At 40.1% G+C, this 22,517-nt stretch overlaps 1 protein-coding gene across 1 annotated transcript in view; it reads right to left on the bottom strand.

Moving 5' to 3' along the window:
- The window catches only part of TAFA2 (TAFA chemokine like family member 2), a 154,870-nt gene extending 136,808 nt beyond the window's left edge, over positions 1 to 18,062 (bottom strand). Inside the window, exon 1 of the mRNA XM_075553236.1 lies at positions 17,957 to 18,062. Coding sequence (XP_075409351.1) covers positions 17,957 to 18,062 — 106 coding nt within the window. The remainder of the gene's footprint in view (positions 1 to 17,956) is intronic.
- Between the last annotated feature and the right edge of the window lie 4,455 nt (positions 18,063 to 22,517).

Genomic DNA, 22,517 nt, shown 5'->3' with positions numbered 1-22,517 from the left:
ATGTATTATTCAGAACAACATATAAAATATATAATAAAACCTGAATTCAGTGTCCAGAATAGAGTCTGTTTAAGTTCTGGCTAGTTTTATTTCTCTCTCAGCATTAATCTAATTGTTTTCACAAACAATGTTCTTAAAATACCATAATATATCAATCATCATTCTTTGGTACCTCAAAATCAGATACAAACCAGCCCTGGAGGCCCAAGTAATAATATCCCTGTTTGTCAAAACAAGCATTTGAAACTGTAAATTAATGCACATCTGAACATAGCCTGAAAGGGTTTTCCTCATCCACCTGTCCAAACTCAGAGAGCTCCGCCCTCTTTCTTGCTCTCCATCTTCTGTCCCCACTGGCCTTCGGACAGGCTACTCGGCTTGCCTACGATGCCTTGTCCCACTCCACTCTGTCTACTTAACTCTGACTCTCTCAGACTAAATATCCAATGCGTCTGTCCTAGAAAAGATGTCCTTGAACTCACTCCATCCACTGCATAGTTTAAATACTATCATCATTATAGGGGTTCTCAACCTGTGGGTCGTGACCCCCTTTGAGGGTTGAATGACCCTTTCATAGGGGTTGCCCGATTCATAACAGTAGCAAAATTACAGTTATGAAGTAGGAACAAAAATAATTTTATGGCTGGCGGGGGGTCACCACAACATGAGGACCTGTTTTAAGGGTCACAGCATGAGGAAGGTTGAGAACCACTGTCATCGTGAAATGTAATCTTTGTAGCACTTATTACCATTAGTAATAAAATATGTATGTATGTGTCATTAATATTTTTATTATAAGTTTCCACTAGGGCATAGATCCTGTTTTGCTCCCTTTTTAATCTCCAGAACTTGACCTAAGCTATTACAATTTAAAGGCACTTACAATGCATATTAAGAAATGGTGGAATAGGTGACAAACTTTCAAATGAACCAGCAAACAAATTGAGTTAACATTTTAAACAGCTGAAACATCATCCAGACTTTGGACTGCATGCTGTTGCTATTGTTAGGTGCCATCGAGTAACTTCCAACCTATAGCGACTGTGTGCACAACAGAATGAAACGCGGCCCAGGCCTCTGCTATCGCCACAACTGTTCCTGTGCTTTAGACCATTGTTGCAGCCGATGGTCAATCTATCTCAATGGTTTGGGTCATGTGCCCCTTAGTCCACAAAGTAAAATCCTTGCTTTTCAATGTTCTACTAGTTAATGAACCAAAACAAACTCACTGCCATCGAATTGATGCCAACTCATAACAACCCTATCATTAGCTCAGATTATAGTGTTGATATTATATTAAATCTTAGCTAATGAACTAATTTTTGCTTATAGTTTATCTTTTTATATATAACACAAACCTATATGTTTCTCTTTCACACAAACTACATCTCCTTTCCAACCCACTTACCAATGATGACTTATTCTCTTTATCTTTAGTTTAGATACAGTGAAGGGGGAAAGGGCAAGAATACATATTAAGAATTATTTTTTTTTTCTGTTGGGAACTTGGAATCCTAATTCAGAAAGTTTCCTCTCTGATCCCCAATATTTGAAGCTGAACCGAATGTAATTGATTCTAAAGGGTGAAGTACTATGAACACTTTCTGGTTGGCCGTCGCAATGCCCTGAGTTAATCCCCACCAAATGACCAATTCAGTGCAATTGTGAAAATTCAGGACAGATTTGTTCTGCAGCAATTTGAGCAATAAATGTATTTGCCAATGTCTGAGAAACTTAGTTCCCCCAAACCCAGAATGTCTTATTAAGGAGTTACCAAGCCTTAGATATCTGGGTATCAAATCCAAATTCTCTCATTTCTACAATATTTCTACAAGATATTCAGAAAAAAGGAGTCATGCCATTCTACATTGAGTTGCTCTTGATAACTGAAATCCAGTGCTAAACTGGAGAACGGGCTGTTTGCTTCTATATGCTGGCCTCATGGCATAATGTTTTTGCGTCGGGCTGTGATCCTCATGATGCACCTGCAGCTCTGCAGGAGAAGGACTGAGCTTTCTGCCATAAACATGCTCTTGGAAAATCCAAAGAGGGTTATTGAGGCAGCATTGACTCGATGGCCATGAGCTGTTTGTGCATTTTGTTGGTTGCCTGGGTGGTTCTTTTAATCATCCCATATATTCAGAGTCCTGGTGGTGTAGGTGTTACATGTTAGGCTGATAACTGCAAGGTCTTCAGTTCAAGACCACCTGCTCCTCTTGGGAAGAAAGACAAGGCTTTCTATTCCCATAAGGAGTTATAGTCTTGAGAGAGAGAGAGAGAGAGAGAGAGAGAGAGAGAGAGAGAGAGAGAGAGAGAGAGAGAGAGAGAGAGAAGAGAGAATCGTGAACACGCAGAGACAGGTCTACCCTACTACCCTACCCTATAGGTCACTATGAGTTGAAATAGACTTTTTGGCAGTGCCTGAGTCATGATGTAATCAACTGCCTTCACTCACCCATACACCGCCTTCTCCCTGCTAACCGACTCCAGACACATCCTACTTCCCAGCATTCACTCATACTGCTGGCTGCTTCTGTCTGGAAAGCCTCACTGATACTACTGGGAAGTTAGGTCTTACTCAAAGGCCTTATTTTCTCTAACTCTCCCACCAAAGTCTCCCTTTCCTTTACTTGTAACAAAGAATATGTAGCTGCAAATATATTGTCTATTTTATTTATTTTTCTTTTCATTGTCTAGGTTCTCATCTCAATGTAAGAAGGGGCATCAAAGAGTTCCAGGAAAAAATAGATGAAAAAGATAATAGAATTGTCCCACAATCGTTTTCAAGCCACCTCATACTATTATAACCCCAGTGCTTGTTGTCGGTGTTTAATCATTACTGAGTAAGACAAAATACCAGTTAAAAATAACCTGTCTCAAATATCCCTGGGAAAAGGAAAATGGAATCTATGGGTCTGAGAGAAACAGCTGTCAGAAGGGTGAAGTTACTAAACATAAAGCTGCTCGGGGGCATTTTAGGCTTTTGATACCCACAGACCAGCAAGAAAAGGAAGGATGTAAGTATCGATGGGTAAATGGCCTTTCACTGTATAAAGAGAGTCGGGATGTGGGAGGGGAGAGGGAGATGTGTGAATCACTGAGCTGATGCACTGGAGCATCCGTCTCTTGTCGTTGTCCTGGCTAGTGAGAGCTCGAGCTCGTGGAAGGACAACCGCCGCATGCATGTTCAGTAAGGTCTGGCTGAAACACTAGTGGAGGGCTAGTTAGACCAGCAGAAGTGTGAGTTAAAGGTGAGGGGACTGCAGAATGAATGGGAACCAGAGAGATAATACGAACCTGTGATGGCCTTGGTATCAACGGCATTAGTGCAGGTTCTAGTTTACTCTGCTGCTCCTCCGCATGCCATCATCTCAGAACATGTGACCAACCAGAATCTTCAATAGCTTCACCTGGATGGAAGGAACTAAGGTGACAAAGTGGATCTGGGCAATACCAGGAGTGGATTTAAGTGAAAATCCCTGTTGGTATCCTGCTGAGAACGTTTTATCAGTTGATTCACTTTCCCTCCACTTGCTGTAAATATTAGCTGATTGCATTTTACAGCTGCCTCCTTTTTTTATATTTGTCCTCCACTAAACAGGAGCCAAGGAACACGAGTGGCATTGGGTTGTTAACCTCAAGTTTGTCTGTTCAAGTCCACCAGTCACCATGTTAGATAAAGAAGATGCTGTGTTCTCAGGTAAATATTTAGTCTTGGAACCTATACTAGAGGAGTTCACTTGATGAAAATGGATTTCAAACAGGAGCCACTGACTGGCCCTGGAGGAGAATGTTAACTAGGACATCCAGGGGTAGACTCGGTGAGGCGCAAGCTGTCACACAATTATCCTTTTTGAGCTTGCACATAGAACACGATTAGGTTCCCGTGGGGACGCTGTGTTCAGCTTTTGTTCCCCTCCTCCGTCTTTCTCTTCCAGTTCTCCTTTTCCTGAGAGCACTCATTCAATAAATCTCCTAAACAAGAATTCCTGACATGGTTCTATTTCTAGCAAGCCTAAGACTCATTGTATAGGCAAATTATCTCTACTATAATGCATCCTAAGTATGGATCTCAAATATCCTCACAGATGTTTTTGCAACAAATGTTAGTTCATACACACACACACATTTTAACTTCACAAAAGTTTTAGGAAGGAAGAAAGAAGATTAAGGTGGTATCACTGAAAATAATATAAATTAGTATAAAATGGCATACAAATAACTGAAACTATGAATGTTAATAAACTTTCTTTTATTCTCACTACCAGCGAGTCAATGCTGAATCATATCAACCCAATAAAAGTATATCAAAATAAAGCATATTTGAAAGAAAAAAACAAGTTGATGAAAAGGTGTGATATAAAAACAGTCTGCGTTTTAAAATATAGATACAAAATAAGGCAGAAACATTATGGCTAAAGATCTGAATAAATTTTCTGGAAGATATTTGAAGGTGTAAAATATAAATAAAGCTTAAAATACACAAAAAAGAGTTTAAAAAGATGACCTTCACCTAATCAGAATTCTAATTCATTAGATAAAGTGGTAAAAGCAATATTTTAAGACATAATGACTAGAAAATTTTCAAAGTTGCTGAGAGACACCAATACTCATATTCAGGAGGTCGACAAATACTGAACAATATAAAAATGTATAAATGTACTAACACACATATAGTGTGATCAAACAATTAAAAAGACACAGTGCATGAATATCAAATATAAACCAAAGTACATAAAACAAAATATTTTAGGACCCCAAATAAAATGACAAACTCATCTAGTGATATTTTTTAGCATGTGATCTAATTGTTAAGTCAACCAGACCAAAGGAGTAAATATCTGTAGAACGTTTGAATTCACAGGACAAACTAGCTTGGCAGGTTGTGTCTTTGTATTACATTGCCCCTACCCACTTGAGAAAGCAGGTTCTCTTCAGGCCTACACAGACTGACAAAACTTAACCACAAAAAAACCATAGAGTAACTTATAAACAAATATAAAAGAATTAATATTACATAAGAAAATAACATAACAATGAAATTATAGTTCTAATCATTTTAAAGTTTAATAATAATAAATATTCAAAATGTTTAAATTTTCCTAAATAACTATATCTATAGTTTGTCAATTTATCATACTGTGGTGTCCTGCATGTTGATGCCGGAAGTTATTTCACCAGCACTTAAAATCCCAGCTGGTCTTCCAAGGGGAGCAGGTTTTACTGGCACTTCCAGACGGACAGTCTCCAAAGCAGGAATATACTGTCTAACTCATATGAAGCCGTCACCGAAAACCTGGCAAATAGCAGCAGAACATAGATAGATACGGTAGCAAAAGATGGAACAGGCTGCCCATTGCTGAGAGACTACCCACTGAAAACCTAATGAGCCAAACATTTTCCGATGCAGCGCCAGATGATGAGCTGCCTCTTCCAGTTGAAATGCTCTCAAACAGTGACTGGGGAGGAGCTTCTTCCGCAAACTCCAGTCGGCCATGACGATGGGGATGAAGTAAGTCTTTCTGAGCCTTCATTTACTGATGTGGAAAACTCAAAATGAGAGGAAACAGCTGCAAATACCTATTACTACAAATACCCCATACATGGAATGGACAGAGTATGATATAGTACATCTGGGATTTCCAAAAATGAAAGTGAGCACGTAGATTGTGAACTGAGATGGCTGCTGCCTGCTGTCGCCATGTTGCTTTCCATCACAGAGCCCGGTGCACACAGAACAGCGCTGCCTGTCCGATGCCATCCGCGCCCTCGTTGTCATGATTGAGCCCACTGTGGAGTGAGGACCGTGTCCACCCAGCTCCGGGGAGTCTTCCTTTTGACACTGCCCTCCTTCTTTTCCACACACGGCGACCTTTGCCAGTGACCGGTGTCTCCTGATAACGTGTCCAGAGTCCAAAGATGAAATCTTACCATCTTCATTATTCATGTGGATCAGACAAGTATATGGTTTACTCTGATGAGAATGACAAATTAAGAGGAATGGTCTAGAAATCATCAGAAAGGAACATTTCAAGAGCTATATTGCAAAGCTGTCTGTGTTGGGATGTTAAGTATACACCTGTGTTGGGATGTTAAAGAGGTCTAGTTGATATAACTGTTATTCAAACATACAGACAACAACTAAAGCTATGAGTGAAGGACGTAAGAATTCCAACTTCTTTAGTCTGAAATTGGTCAAACATGAACTCAAGGTGCAGAGATAGTTATTAGGGATTGGAATTCAGAAGTTGGGGAAAGGGAGGAGAGTGGACGATAGTAGTTAGATAAGAGGACCTTGATGATAGAAAAGAAGCTGGGAAATAGAGAAGCCTGATAAAACTTTGCAACCAAATAGCTTCTCCATTCAAATACCATTTTTCAATAACAATAAGCCGCCACTGTGCACATAGACTGTGTATAAATAGAATACACAGAAACTAAATTTACTACATCCGCGGGAAGAGACAACAGAGAAACTCAATGTCAGCAGCTAACACAGGTCAGGGACTGACTGTGGAACAGCTCAGCAATTGCTCACATGTAAATTCAGGTTGAAATTGAAAAATAAATAAGCCAAAAATGATCTGAGTGCATGAGTTTCGAGAGCATCCCAAGAACAGACACTAATGGCAGAGGACCTGACAAGCTGTGGGGTGACATCAAGAAGATCACATAAAGCAGCAAGTGATACATCATTGCTGAGGTCAGCTGCAACTTGGCTGAAAGCAGGCAATACCAGAACAGGCAGTCAACGAGGTGTGCCACACTAAAGTGCGGAGAATATGGACAAGGAAGGGAACTCCAGAGTATCTCACTGTGCTCCTGAGGGTACTATGACAGCACTTGGAAGACTAAGTGCGCCTGAAGTAAGCCGTGGTATTTTCAATCGCCTCACGCGCATGTGAAAGTTGATAAATGGATAAGTAAGACCACAGAAGAATCAACACATTTGAATTATAATATTGTGAGACATAATAAACATATCATAGACTGTCAGAAGATCAATCAAATCTGTCTTCGAAGAAGTACAACCAGAATGTTCTTCTGAAGTGGGGATGGGAAAACTTTGTCTCAGTCCTTTCAACGTGATTTGGGGCGAGCCCAGACCCTGGTAAAAAGACACAATGCTTTCCAAAGTAGAAGGCTAGAGAAAAAGAGGAAGACGGGGGCGGATACGGATTGGTACTGTGGTTGCAACAATGGGCTCAAATATAACAAGGCTTGTGAAGAGGACAAAGTGTCAGGTAGCGTTTCATGGGAAGGACACAGAGTCATTCTGAGTTAGAACACCAGCAAATCCCCACGGGACAAAGAGAATGAAAATTCAAAAATAATCACATTTGAACTGTTCATTCAAAATAAGGAAATTTTGGTTTTGTTTTTTAACTTTTTATTTTTAATTAGGTGAAGATTTACCAAGACGGGCAACAGTTTTATGTTAAAAAATCATACAAGTGTTTCAGCGATTCATTGAAATCATAAATGCCCCATTACTTATTCCCTTTCCTCCCAGTGATTCCATTCTTCCTTACTCCATAACCCTCTCAGCTTGGTCCTTGGGTATATGTTGCCCTTTTGGTCTTAGAGGAAATTCAGAGCCATGAATAATTGTATTAGAAAACAAAAACACAAGTTTACAAATAATGAACTATAAAAAGTGAACAAGTTCAGAAAAGAAAATGAGAATAAATTCTGAGAAAGCTGGAAGGTGAGAATAGAGTGGGTCCATGAAGCGAGATTGGCTAGGTTTGGATCTGCATTCCAATAATCATGAACTAAGCAAACTGGGACAAATGACTTCCCCTTTCTTTACCAATATTTCTGACCAGGAAAATTAGTTTCATGGTAATATTTAAGTTGTAGATGATTATGAGAATTAAATAAATTGATATCAATAAAGTTCTTAGAAGAATTTTTTGGATACTTGTTATTTATCTTTATTAATGTCATCACACACAAATTGTTTTGGAACAAAGACAGATTTCTTATAAATTGCTTCATAGTAAATAATAAGTGAATTGGCCTCTGTTGTGAATTGAATTGTGTTCCCCCAAAATATGTGCTATAGATCTTAATCCCTAAACCAAGAGTTATAGTCACATTTGGGTATAGATTTCTTCGTTATGTTATAAGGCAATATTACTATACTATATTAATATACTATACAATATTACTATAAGGATGTTATTCTCTACCTTCCTAATGCCGCAACCCTTTAATACAGTTCCTCATGTTGTGGTGACCCCCCAAATCATTTCATTTGAACCCCAAAGGGGTTGCGACCCACAGGTTGAGAACCGCTGGTCTAGGGTGTGAGATATAAAAAGCAGGTTGTGAAAGCAACGAAACAAGCAGGCACAGACGGGGAACATAGCAGCTCTCTTCCAAGGACCCAAGCAACAGAAGCTGAAAGGAGACAAGTCATACTCATAGAGCCAACGAAGAAACAGATCATTTCCTTAGTGCCCGTGTTCCTGAATTTGGACTTGTAAGACTTATTTCATGAGAGGAAATAATTTTTATTTTAAAGGCACCCAACTGTGGTAGGATCTGTTAAGAAAAATGAAAACACCAAACTTACGCCCATTGAGTTGATTCAAATCCATAGCGACTCTCTAGGATGGAGTAGAAGTGCCGCACCACCCCCACCATCGTGACGTTAGTAGACTAGAAATCTTCATGGGAATAGAAAATCTCCTCTTTCTCTTGAGGAGCAGCTGGCAATTTCTGATACCGATGACCAGGTGGTTAGCAGCCCAACCTTCAGCCCCCTCAGGCGCCAGGGAGCCTCGTGGCATAACAGCATTAAATGGCTAAGATAGTCTTGCCATTGATGAAGGTCAAATCAAATGTCCTACCCAAGAAGAACAACACTCTACAGGTGCTACAGCATAGTGGGGTTTTCCTGTTTATATACCAAAGAGAGTCATCCTGGAATGGTTCATATTATAGCCTGGGCATGCTTCGCAGGATAATGGAGCTCTCCCACATTCTGTGATCTGATGGAAGGATTATTTCCTTGGGGATATGACTATCTGCCATAGAGCTCTCCTCGCTCTTTCTCGCCTCCCACATCTGACCTTTCATGCCTGGAATGTGACCTATCAGTCAGTCACGTGGCATGCAGGTTTGGGGATTCACCAGGCCCACAGCCCGATAAGCCAGCAGCCTACAGTCAACTTGCAGATATTAGGGTCACTACCTCTGCAGCCACATGAGTCAGAAGATACTTCCGGCCTGTTGGCTGACCCAAATAGTTAGCACTTGCCAGCCCCCACAACTGTGAAAGCCATTTCCTTGAAATATATATATGTAGATTTACTATTTTATATACTGTTATAGATTTTTATTATCTTATATATTAATGTTCCTCCTCTACATAACCCAGCTTAAAATATTTGGTTCTAGAGAAACAAAATTGTAAAGATGAATTTTCCAAATTGGCTCTCAAGTCTCAAGAAAAAAACCCAATTCACTGTCATTAAGTATAGTCCAACTCATATAAAACTGCCCAGGTGGATTTCCAAGGCTGTAAATCTTTACCCAAGGGGAAAGTCCTATCTTTCTCCTGGGGAGCAGTTGATGGTTTTGAACTGCTGATGTGGAGTTAGCAGCCTAATACACAACCCATTATGCCCAGGGCTCCTGCATGGAGCCATTTAGTCTTCAAAGCAACAATGACTGCCTCCTGTGGTAAAGGGGGCACTTCTAATCCAGGGCATACAGTAGCAATCAACAAGCCCAACTCAGTGCCACCAAGTCAATGCTGAATCATACACAAGATATAACCACTCAGTCAAATATTTGGGAGAGACAAGGCTGTCAATGATCATATATTTGCTACTTTTCTATAATTCTGTCAGAATGAGAAGGATAAGAAAACGGGTTTGTTTGTTGGTTATATTTTACTAAATAGTGTGCTGAAAAAAGGGATAAACTCAAAGCTTCAGAGTCACTGATTAAGAACCACATTGATTGGGGAAAAAATGTGATCTTGAAACTTGGGATGGGAAGCCCTGAGCAGATAATAAGGAAGATGGGAACATCAATCCTCTAAACTGCACTGAATCACTCTGGCCAACATAGCCAGTTCTCTTACTCCCAAATAAATATACGACTCCATCAATGTGTGCTAAGGTACCCTCCCAAATAATTTCCACTATACTCACATTCCACTAACCTATTCAGCTTCTGCAAAAGCAAATGGATCTTGAACAATGACTGTGCATTATAATTTAGTCAGGTGCTGGGGTTCCAAGTGCAGCTACTGTTCCAGATGTGGGTTGATTATGCAAGTAAATGGACAGATTACCTGGTATATGGCACAGAGATACTTATTTGACAATTAATTTTTTCCATACCCATTTTACATGAGCATCAGAAGGAATTTACATCCAGGTTCCAAGCCAACAATATACCTGGACTGTCCTAACTCTGAGTACATCAACTTTTCAACCCTTGTCCTATTTTAGCCAACAGGGACTTTGATCATCTTTCCATTCCACAAGATATCACAATAATCCATTATATTGATGGTATTGTGCTAATTGGACCTAGTAAGAAAGAAGTCTCAATGACTCCAAATTTATCTTATTTAAATACGAGAGGTAGGAAATTAGCCAGACAAAATTAGGACACCTTTCACCTCAGTGAAATTTCTACTCATTCAGATGTGTGTAACATGTCATGATAGTCCTTGTAAAGTAAAGGATAAATTGGTACATTAGAACCATCCTACAAAGTCTCTCTTTTCTAGTTCTCAGGTATCTTGCTTTGGGATGGTCAGACCAAGGTGCAGCTGCCTTAACCAGCTACCTGTTTTTGCTTCCAAGGCTCACTTCCTGCAAGACATCTATGAGCAGAAGTCACATAGACCTACAGTGATGCAGCCCTGGGGTAGGGTGGGGGGTGGGGGAGAACCATCCTACAACTACAAAGGAGGGGCAACACCTATTGGCACTCTTTGGATTCTGGAACAACAAATCTCTCATTTAGATGTGCTGCTCGGACCTATTTATCAAGTAACTACAAAAGCTACTAGCTTGGAGGAGGAGACAGATAAGAGAAGGCTCTGAAACAAGTTTAGGTGACTGCTGAAGCCACTCTGCCACTTCGATCATATTATTGTACTGATCCAATAATATTTGAAGGGTCAGTAGGAAATAGAGATTCTAGTTTGCAGTCTTTGGAAGGTTCCTACTGGAGCATCACAGTACAGACATTTATGAATTTGGAGCAAAGTTCTGACATCCTTACAGACCATGCCTCTCATTTTGAGAAATATAGTTTAGCTTGTTATGAGACTTTAGTAGAGACTGAACTCATAACCATGGACCATAGAATATCTCCCTGCAGACCAAGCTGCCCATCACACACTGTGTACTGTGTTATATAGAGAGTCATACATGGCACGCACAGCAGCAGGCCACCATTAAATGGAAGAGGTATGTATAAGGTCAGATGTGAGGCAGCGCTGTAGGCACAAGTGAGTTACAGGAGTTGGCCACGTGATCCACCTTCTCCTGTAACTAAGTCTGTTCTCAAGGCCTCTGGACCAAATAATTGAGGAAGAGAAAACTCGTGCCTGGGCGTGTGGACACCACTCTAAGTGGCCATGGTGGCGGGAATGGAGGTTATGCATGGACTCAGCAGCATGGAATTTCACTCACCAAGACAAACTTGGCCACAACCACAGCCGGGTGCCCAATTTACCAGCAGCAGAGGCTACCTCTAAGTCACCAATAGAGCACTGTTCTTCATAGTGATATCTGGTGGCAGGTTCATTCCATTGGATCACATCCATCTTGGAAAGGGCAGTATTTTATTCTTACTGCCATAGGCACCATATTTTTATGAGAATAACTAAGGCATAATTTTTATTAAACTATACAACTCTTCACACAGTAGTTTCTTATGCATGCAATGCTCATTATATGTGTGTACTATATTTACATGGGTCTAATATATGCAAAAATACAATATTCTGGAATTGGATTTGTCTACCCAGCACCCAATGCTTCTGCTTAAATTACCTTCCATGGACTCGTAGAATGCTTCCTCTACCATCATCGCATCTCTCACAGAATTACCTGAGATTAAGAAACTCATTTCCCAGCACATGGGCCTGTACTCAGGGAATCCTCTGGTCCTACCAGGCTTCCCAATATTTTGAAGCAGCTGACTTGAAAAAATGATGGAGTAGCATCCTACACACACAGCTACCATGCCAATGCTTTGTAGGGTTGCAGAAATGTTCTCCAAGAGGCCATATTTACTCTAAACCAGCCTGTAATATATGGGTTGATTTTATTCCCGTAATTAAAATCCATGTGTCCAGGGATAGAGATAGGAGTGGGGAAACTTACTATTTATTATTCCTAATAAAATGAAAAGAAACTTTGAGGGTATAGAACTATTGCTCCTAAAGGGCTGCTTGCTCCTATCTGAAAACACAACTCTGATTCCACTGAACTGGAACTGAAGGATGTGCCTGGGAACTTGGGACTCCTTACATGCCTGGATCGATGGGAAACAAAAAGAGAAGTTATGATATTGCCCTATTGTGACTTATTCTAGTTATCAATGGGAAATAGTATTGGTATTTCATGATGAAGGTAAAGAATAATATGTCTGGTATACACTAGACTAGAAGGTAAAGAACAATATGTCTGGAATATACTAGAATTCCTTAGGGAATTCTTAGCATTAGCGTGTCCTGTGATTAAAATCAATGAAAATCTTTACCAACCCCATTCCAATGTGACTATTTACCAAGCCCTCAAGGAATGAATGTCACTCTGTCAGACAAAAGTCCATGCTCAAGTGAGATCCTTGCTGAGAGTAAAGGGACTATGGGATCGTGGAAGAGGGAATGTGAATGGTGGAAGGAAGTAGTTCTAAATACAGTTATAACCACTTAAATAAGTCATATATTGTTATGACTATAGCTGTGAATGTTATGAAGGAAGTTCTAAATACCACAGAAACAAGGGCTATAATGGTTATGAATATTTTTCTTGCTTTATAATATGGGAACATGTGTATACATATACAGAAGTCCATGGAATAATTCAGTTATCATTTAGTTCCATTTTTCCACGAACTTTTTGAAACTCCAACTTGTGTGTGTGTGGCTGTGTTTTTACGTATTTATGGGTATGTATAAAACATATGTAACATATTGCAAATAGGTTTGCTTCATTTCCTCTTTTCTTCCTTCACACATCCAATATAAGATGTAAATGGGGCAAGTGATTTGTGGTTGTACCCAAGCTAGTTGCATCAAGTTCAATGTAAGTACAACTTTATAATTGTCTTTATTCAGATATTACCTATGGTTTAAGGAGATTTGTGCAGGTAACAAGATGACAAGTGGTGGACTGTGATGCGAATGTTACGCGTCAATGTGTTAGGCCATGATTCTCGGTGCTATCGTTCATTCTGTGGTCAGATGCATGGAGAGTTTTCTTGGAGGTGTGGCCTGTTTCCAATATATGTGGATTTTCTAGAAAATCTCTCTTTCTCTCTCAAATCTGACTTCCAGTTCTGGAGACATGAACCAATAGCCTACAACTTGACCTGCATATTTTGAGAGTCACGAGCTCCTGCAGTCCTGTGAGCCAGCATCTTGACATCTGACTGCTGGTTTTAGGTTCAGCAGTTCCTGCAACCATATGAATCAGAAAAAGCATCGAGCCTGATGTTTGACCCTGAATTTAGTAGTTCCTAGCCTCCACAACTGTGAGTCGTTTCCTTGTTCTCTCTCTCTCTCTCTCTCTCTCTCTCTCTCTCTCTCTCTCTCTCTCTCTCTCTCTCTCTCCAATGCTTGAATCCAAAAGAGAATTCAGCTAAATAAAATGTCCTACCTCTTTTAAAAATATTTTGCTGCTTTGAGATGAGATAAAGGGGTCTTATGTTATCACCCTTATTGTTGGAATATTCATATGCTCTTCTAGGGCCAAGTAAACTCCAGGTGTCTCCATGACCTGGGATTCACACCTAGGGAATGAGATATCCCCTCTTCCTGGAATCTAATACCTTAACCTATTCACCTTACTCAGTTTTCAGCCATTTGGCTATCTTAGGCGGATAAGTTTTATTATTGTTTTGCATCAGAACAATTAACTACACAGATAGTTACAGATCTATGTATGTGAAAAGCCTCATTAGACCAGGGAGTTTTATAGGAGTACTGAGGAAAGTTTTATTTCCCCACATAAATCTAGCAAATATAATTAATTATATATTAATATATAATATGTTTGCTACATAAGTAAAAAGTAAAATTATAGAGATGATAACAGAAAGTAAGAAAATAAGAAAGATATCAATTAGAGGATCAACAAAGTTTTTTATTTGAAAACGTTAATAAAATTGGTCAACTTCTGGTGAGACTGATCAAGGGGGAAGAGATGTAGCATGAGATATGCTGAATGAAAGTAGAAGGATAACTAAGATCTAGCAGAGATTTAAGATAGAATAAGGAAATACTCTGAGCAACTCTATCAGTGCTACCATGTCAGGAAGCCATTTGAAATTTCTGGTAAGATTGCAGACGTGTGTGTCCCGTGAAGCAGCACTGCTGCTCTGAGAACGTGCCCTAGAGAAGTCTTTGCACTGAGGCACCAGGTGATAAGTACAAGAACCATTATACGAGCCATGCTCATGAAGGAAAGAAAAAGAACACCGAGTGCTTATGTATAAGAAAAAATCATCACCTGTAGTACCTTCATCATAAAATACTGAGCAAGAGCAAAATTTAGTGAATTAAAACTACATGTAAACAATCACCTTGGCAAACTCTGGTGGCTGGTTTTACCATGATGCTAGAGGTTAGATTCCTGAGAGTCAAAACACAGCATGCTCAGTTAGTTTCAGTAGAGCTCCCAAACTAATAGACTAGGAAGAAAGGGCTGGTAGTCTACTATTACAAATGAACCTATGAAAATCCTATGATCACAACACTCACAAGACACTGTGATCACAGCAGTGGACGTGAGCACGTCAGTGATTTTGAAATTCTGCAGGACCAACCAGTATTTCATTCTGTTGTGCATGCAGTCACCATGACTCAAAGCCTACTCAACACACACAACTATCTATAATGAATCTTCAAAGCATATTACTGGGAAAAATGGGAATACACAACAACAGAAGTTGAACATAACACACTTTACATGCACACAAAAACAATCAATGTAAGCAATGACTCTTAGAGCTATTTGAAATAAAACAAAAGAAATAACAATCCCACATTTTAGAATGGCACAAAGTTTACCATGGGTGAAAAAGGCACAGGTATCAGATGGCAGATGTAGGCAGCTGCAAGACTAGTAGGTGCCCCATTTCTGAATTGGGTAGTTAGTACACTTGTGCTCATTTTATGAGTACACCCTACAGCTAATATATATATTCTATATAATTTTATGTATAAAATATTCAAATACATATTTAAAAGACTTTTTATTAAAAATAGGAAGAAAAGAAATAGTTCACTCTCTAAAACTTTCATTGAAAACACCATTGGCAGGGTGGAAATGGAACAGTAAATAAACCACACACACAAACAAGCCCCCTTTACCTTATAAAACATACTGGATTCGGCAATATAAGTAAATTCTCTGACAAGATGTGTAAGTTCATAAATTCCCTTGCTCATAAATTTGAAGAGATCTTAGTTTGGGAGTTAGCATACACCATAACATGTCAAAATTGTTATAATAGATTTTTAAAATCATTTTATTGGGGGCTCATAGAACTCTTATCACAATCCATACATACATCAATTGCATAAAGCACATTTGTACATTCATTACTCTTATCATTCTCAAAGCATTTGCTCTCCACGTAAGCCCCTGGCATCAGCTCCTCATTGTCCCCCCTCCCTCCCCAGTGCCCCCTCCCTCATGAACCCTTGATAACTTATAAATTATTTTTGGTCATATCTTACACTGTCAAGATATATTTTTAAAGAATTCAATATAAACTATGGGGAAATTGGATTTCAGAAGAAAGACTATGAAGGATCTTATAATAGAACTCCCTCGTTCCTGCAGATTTCTATTTTTGGTTTTAAACACAAAGAGCAGAGCTTTGTCTTATCAGCATCACTCCCTCACACTATGTTTCCTCCCCTCTGTTAATGTTTCAGGTAATACAAATTAAACATACGTGTGGAACTAATATAAGCATAACAGAAATAAGGTAACCTTCATTTTCTCTTCCCTCAAAAGCAGACTATGGAAGTAAGTATTTACACTGCACAGCGAATGAGAGTGATGTTACTGGGGTTGCTGGCGACTAGGATAGCCAATTTATGGTATCCCCCTTCCCACCCAATAGACCTTCTCTCTTTACAGACCACACACACCACCACAATGTTTATTACCAATTCCAATCATAGAATAATATGTAACATATGTATCTAAGCGTAAATTGCTCTAGTGTAATATTTCTCATATTTCATTAATACTATGAACAAAATTGTCTCATAAATTCTTTCTACAGTGAACTACATTATTAGTTACAATAATTGAGCAATAATCTTTCAAACTTTCATCCCTCTTTTTTTAATTACTATTTCATTCTCAAAAGTTATTGATGAGTTCATAAATACTCATTATTATAATATTGTTACTAAAATACCAGAAAATCTGAGAAACTCAACAGCAATAAAAACAATACCTATGTTTGTACACCTTGGAGACAAAACCACGTGATCTGAAGTATCCGTGAAATTAGGTGATAATGACAGATCTGACTGAAGCATCAAGAGAACCAAATTGAAATTAGCATTGAGGTTTAGACTTGTGATACATGTAGGCTAGGTTTATAAAATATTGTTGTCATAACTAGCTACAAGGATCTTTCTACTAAAAATAATATATTTCTGCTAAAACCCTGTACAAAAATTTTACCGATAGTCATTTAAGTGTCACTTCCCCAGCAGTGTCAACCAGTCATTTGAAAAAGGCAGTTATTCATTGTACTGAACTTTATAACCAGGAAAGAGGACAGAAAGGACATAATTTTGAGCTTTAGAGCTTAATATCTATCTATATATCAAATATTCTTATGACAGAATTGAAATTGCTGACTAACCAACTAAGGTGAGTTGTCGAAATGGTGGCCAAAGTAGCACAAGGTAGCAAAAGGGTAAGAGACTATCTTCAATTTTCTTTATATTGAAGAAGTATGACCTACATACAGCATAATGCATTTTACACAATACATACTATTAAGATATACATCACTAAAGATTCTTATGAGGTTCATCGTAATGGAGAATGTATCTTTATTGCAGTGTTTTAACATTTTCACATCCAAAACCCAAAACCAAAGTGACTGCTATCGCGTTGATTCTGACTCATAGCAACCCGAAAGGGCAGAGTAGAACAACCGTGTGGCTTTCTGAGACTGTAGACCCTTTATGGGAGATGGAAGTCTCATCTTCCTTCTCTGGAGTGGATGGGGGATTCGAACTGCTGACATTGGGGTGAGCACCCCAACTTGTAACCCACTATGCTCCTAGACCTATTTTCATATTACTGTCTTAAAACAAAAATACATGGGGTAAGGTCAGAGTCATAATTTCATAATCTTTGAATGTTACTAGCCCAAATAGCTGAGTTCTAGAAGCATTTAAATAATCATTCCTCTTCCAGGACAGCTATTTTAAGGATAATTGGCTCAGCATTCGGGCTCAAAGATAGGCGCAATTGGGAGAATGGCTCATGACCGGGCATTTTCTTTCTGCTGTGCATAGGGCCCCTATGGGTCAGAATGGACTGGACAGCACCTCACAACCACGGCACCCCTGCATGTTTATTTAAAGAGGCTCATGAGGTGTGGCCGATGCCTGTACAAGTTAACAGACAAGTGGAAACAAAGCACTACAGTTTGTCTTCAGAAGAGCCACTTTCCCCAGGCAGCTGAGAAAGAAAACAAAAGGCCTTACCTTTATGGTGGTTTGCACTGGATACAACTTTGCCCCACAAGGTTACAATAAATATTATTATTAGCAGTTTTCCTTTTGTTGCTTTCTGTAAGTACCTCTTACTCATCCTGCAAAGAAAAAAGATAAAGCATGTGAAACCATTGTATTTCCATTGTGACTGCACTGGGGGCCAGCCTCCATCCCGTGCCTTGAGGCTGGTACCTGCTACCTAACACACTGAACCCGAGCTCTGAGGCGGTTTGAACAGGTTCTGTCACCGCCAGGGAAGCGAGCCGTTTGAGGAGCTGGTGAGTGAATATGGGATCTTGTCAGGACTGTGGAGAGGGACACACATTCAAAGCCACCGAACCACGCATGCCCTCGTTGTTTCTGACGGCTCAGAATGGAACTGAGAAGATTGCTAGGCAAGGTACACCCTGCTCTTGTTTCCTGAGGCGGGAACCCATTTCTGGCTTCGACCCTGAACTTTCACATTCTTGTCAGCAGTCCTCCCGTACTTTAAAATGCCTGCTTCTGCTTCCTCTGTGGTGGCTGAATCAGGAGGAAAACACACACACTCTCTCTCTCTCTCTCTCTCTCTCTCTCTCTCTCTCTCTCTCTCTCTCTCACACACACACACACACACACACACACTTCAAAGACCCACTTCGAACTCTTGAAAAAGGACAGTTTTGCATATTAAAATGCTGTCAATTATATGAAACACGTGAACAGAGAAAAATAAAAGTTTCCAAATTATGTGCTTCACGGTGTGATGCCAGAGGTAAGTCTTTCGCACTGAATAACCTCTGTCAATTAGAAAACATTTCTATTTCCTCTCAATATAAATAGGAATTTCACTTAACAGATTTCAAGACACCATTTTTTGAAAAATCTTTAAGTCCTTGATTACTCTTCTTTAAAAATAATTTGTATCTAATACTAAATCAAAATCTAAAGGCAAAAGAGTTCAGATAAAACTGGTTAGATGAACTCCTAACAAAATCAAAATTTTCTAAACGATTTCAGTACAGATCTAATCGTGTGTATTCACTGCAGCCTAAATTAAAATAAAATTTTTAAATCACTGTTGCCATCTTTTCAGATTGCCTCTGTGCTGGGGCACTCATTCAACACTATACAAGTTTTTCAAAGTCCTGATGGTGAAGTGGATTGGCTGCTAACCTCAAGGTCAGCAGTTTGAAACCATTAGCCATTCTGCATGAGAACGGTGAGTCTCTTTATGCCCCATTAAGATGGACAGTTCTCGGTTGCTATGAGTCTGAAACGACTTGATGGCGATGAGTGTGTGTGAGAGACAGGCACAGAGCTCCTTGGTGGCATCACGGTTTGCCCTGGGTTACCAATCAAAAGAGTTACACCTTGGATCCATCAATGGTGCCATGGGACAAAAAAGCTTAGAGATTTATATAGATATAGATATATAATATAATGTAATATAATAATCAAACAAATCACTGCCATCAAGTCCATTATGACACAGAGAGACCCCTTAGGACCGAGTCGAATTCCCTCTGTGGGCGTCTAAGACTAACCCTTCACCAGAGTAGAGACCCTCGTTTTGTTCCCAGGAAGCGCTCCATAAAGATTACAGCCAAGAAAACCCTTTGGGGTGTTCTATTCCCTAATACACGGAGGACGAGGAGCTGGAAGTCGCTCCAGGGCAACGGGTTGAGAAATACAGGGGAGGTGAAAACTGAAGTTTACTCTCTCCTGAGTTCTGTGGTGCAAGCATGCGCAGCTTTTTCAACCCCCTTTACGGTTGCTTTACAAATCATCCAGATCCCTTGCACACATCAAGCTTCCTGAAGTAGCTCTTCCAGGCTCCGGACCCGACTGGTCTCAACTTCGTATTGAGTGTGTTCAAGGCCCTCTCTTGCCTCAGGCAGTTACAGGCCTTTTGCAATGCTAGAACGAGGCTCCCCTTTCTCTCCCCTGCCCACTTTCAAACGGAGGAAACCCAGACATTTGCTTTGAAACGTCAGCCCTCTGAAGAGCCACTCCGCCAGTGCCAACAGACAGACACACTATCTGTGCAGAAAGCCTGATCTCCCCTTGCAGAAGGCCCGGACCGGGCTCCCCAGCTGGAATGGAGAGCTGCTGCTTCAAGCTGGGTGCTGAGCCTGCAGGAGGGAGGAGCTTGGCCCTGAAATGGAAAGCAGCAAAGCTTGCCCACTGTTTCCTGGCTAGATGCCTGGTTGGCTGTTCATCTAACCTCAGAGTTCTGAGAAGGCTGGTCCTGACCAATTTTACTTTTTTTTTTTGTTAGTGCTATTTTGTGAGGCAAGAGAGAGAAGTATCGAACTTTGCCACCTTAAAACGACACGGCATTTTGTTCGTTTGTGTGCCTGTTTGCTCACTCTGGTCCTAGTGCGACTTCCAAAGGTGATATCCTTACCTACCCATATTCCTGCCCCTCAGGATTCTCCACATTACCTCTTTCCCCACAATGCTGCCTTTGAAACAGCCCGCCTCTAAAAATAGGACACAGTGGTAGCAACGTTAGCTGGGTGAGGGCATAAAAATAAAGCCGCGTATTTTAACCGAGAGGGCTGTTCACCTTTCTCGCCTGGGGAAGTTGTGCACACACTCCGATGCGGAGGAGGCAACATTGTGGGACTAAGAAAGGGGCTCTGGAGTCAGATGGTCTTCGTCTGAGTCCAGGCTCAACGTTTTTCTAAGTGTTTGACCTGGCACCAATATGAAGATCTCTTGCCTCACTGTCTTCTTCTGTCTTATGAGAGAATGGATATGAAATGCCTGGGCCAGACATGTGAAAGACACGTAGTTAGGGCCCAGAAATTGTGAGCTATAAGAGGATGTTCAATCATGGGGATGTTAGGTTTGGTCCTGAGTTCATTCCTACTCGTGAGATCATTGGAGTGTCAGCAGCTCAGGGCTGTAACCTTCTAGAGGACTTGGTTTTGTAACTTAACATGGGAATTGTCAAGGACAGGGGATGTTTGAACTGGGGGTTAGAGTTGTTGTGGGTTTGAAATCTGGCTCCCCATATACTGATTGTGTGACTTTGGAAAATTAACCATTCAGACTATTTTCGATTCATCAAAATTAAGATAATTGCTGTATCTACCTCATAGTTTTGTTGGAATCAATACTAATTGATAGGAAACACTAAGCTATAAAATCATTGGGATTCATGATTCAAACCACCAACCCTCTATTTTAAGTCTTTGATTTTTATGCTTTGTGTCCTCTCATAATGCTTACAAGTACTGTTAGTGTGAGTGTGAGTGAAAAAGTATTGCTACCAATTAACAGAAACCTGTATTAAACAAAAGCAGAAACGTGGAGCCAAGATGATCACACTTCTGAAGAGAGGGTTTTCTTCTCTCCAACACTCCTCCAGAGAAGCCAGGCTCTCACGTTTATATCACTTCAAAACAGCAGTTCGGCATCTTCAAAGTACTCAGTTGTCCTTCTTTAAAATATTATTTGAGTTTGGATAACAAAAAGAAGTATGAAGGAGCAAGGTCACGGCAGTAGAGTCGATAGGTAAATGTTCTTAACAAAACTGTCATGGGATGACAGAATGAATGAATGAATGAATAGGTTTACTGTCTTCTTAGAGGGGAAAGTCCTTACTGCAACTTTATTAGCCTTTCTTTTACCAAGGCAGTTTTTTACTTTCTTAAAACATCTTCATAATAAACCTGGGAATACCCCGTCTTTTGAGAAATGTTATCTTAATAACCCTTTCAGAGTCCCATAACACAGTTGCCATAACCTTTTGAAGTGACCTCTGTCTTGAAGTTACATGGTCCCCAAGATTCCCTCGCAAATCACTATTGTTACAGAACCTGTTTTGAAGGTGTGCTAATGGGTCTAAGATCAGTATATTATTGAGAGAACTTACATGCCGCCGTTCACTGATCACACAGATGTGTTTAAAACACATTGCATGCACATACGAGCCCAAGTATCAGCACTTTTTACTTTTCCTCATACTTATTACTTGTATCCTGCTTTTATTTTTTAAATTTTAATCAGATCCTCATTTTCCATTTCGCAATAACCCTAGCTTTCCTTTTACAGCCAAGGCCTGACAACCATGTTGTATAGTGCACAGCAGAATGAACAGTTTAGCAAAACTTAGCTGACAAGAAGAGCTGCTTAGCATAATTCTTGATAACAGCTTTCCCATATCGAGTGTCTCTGCTACAAGGTCAATGACCCATCATATTTTCCTTACCACTGTGCACCCAACAAATGGAATGACAGAACTGACAGCTGGTCAGACTGATTACTAGACATATGGGAACTGAAACACCCACAAAGTCATCAAGCTGCCAAACTGAAGTAAGGAAGGACAGGGCAGGTCACAGTTTGGAAATCGACAAAGACCCCTGCCTTCTTCTCATACCACCCCACTCCATCCAGTCAGGTGTCATGGTCTATCAATAGTCACCTGAATAGCTTAAATGTATGCACCTACTTTCAGTTCTGCAGCAAGGAGTCCTGGTGGCATTGTGTTATGCATTGAGCTATGAAGCAACAAGGCATTCCATGGAAGATGCATGTGGCTCCCTTCTCTAAAGATTTC

Source organism: Tenrec ecaudatus, chromosome 6, assembly GCF_050624435.1.
Source record: "Tenrec ecaudatus isolate mTenEca1 chromosome 6, mTenEca1.hap1, whole genome shotgun sequence".
NCBI classification, from domain to species: Eukaryota; Metazoa; Chordata; class Mammalia; order Afrosoricida; family Tenrecidae; genus Tenrec; species Tenrec ecaudatus.
The sequence above is the reverse complement of the archived record's forward strand: the minus strand, read 5'-3'. Positions and strand labels throughout refer to the sequence as shown.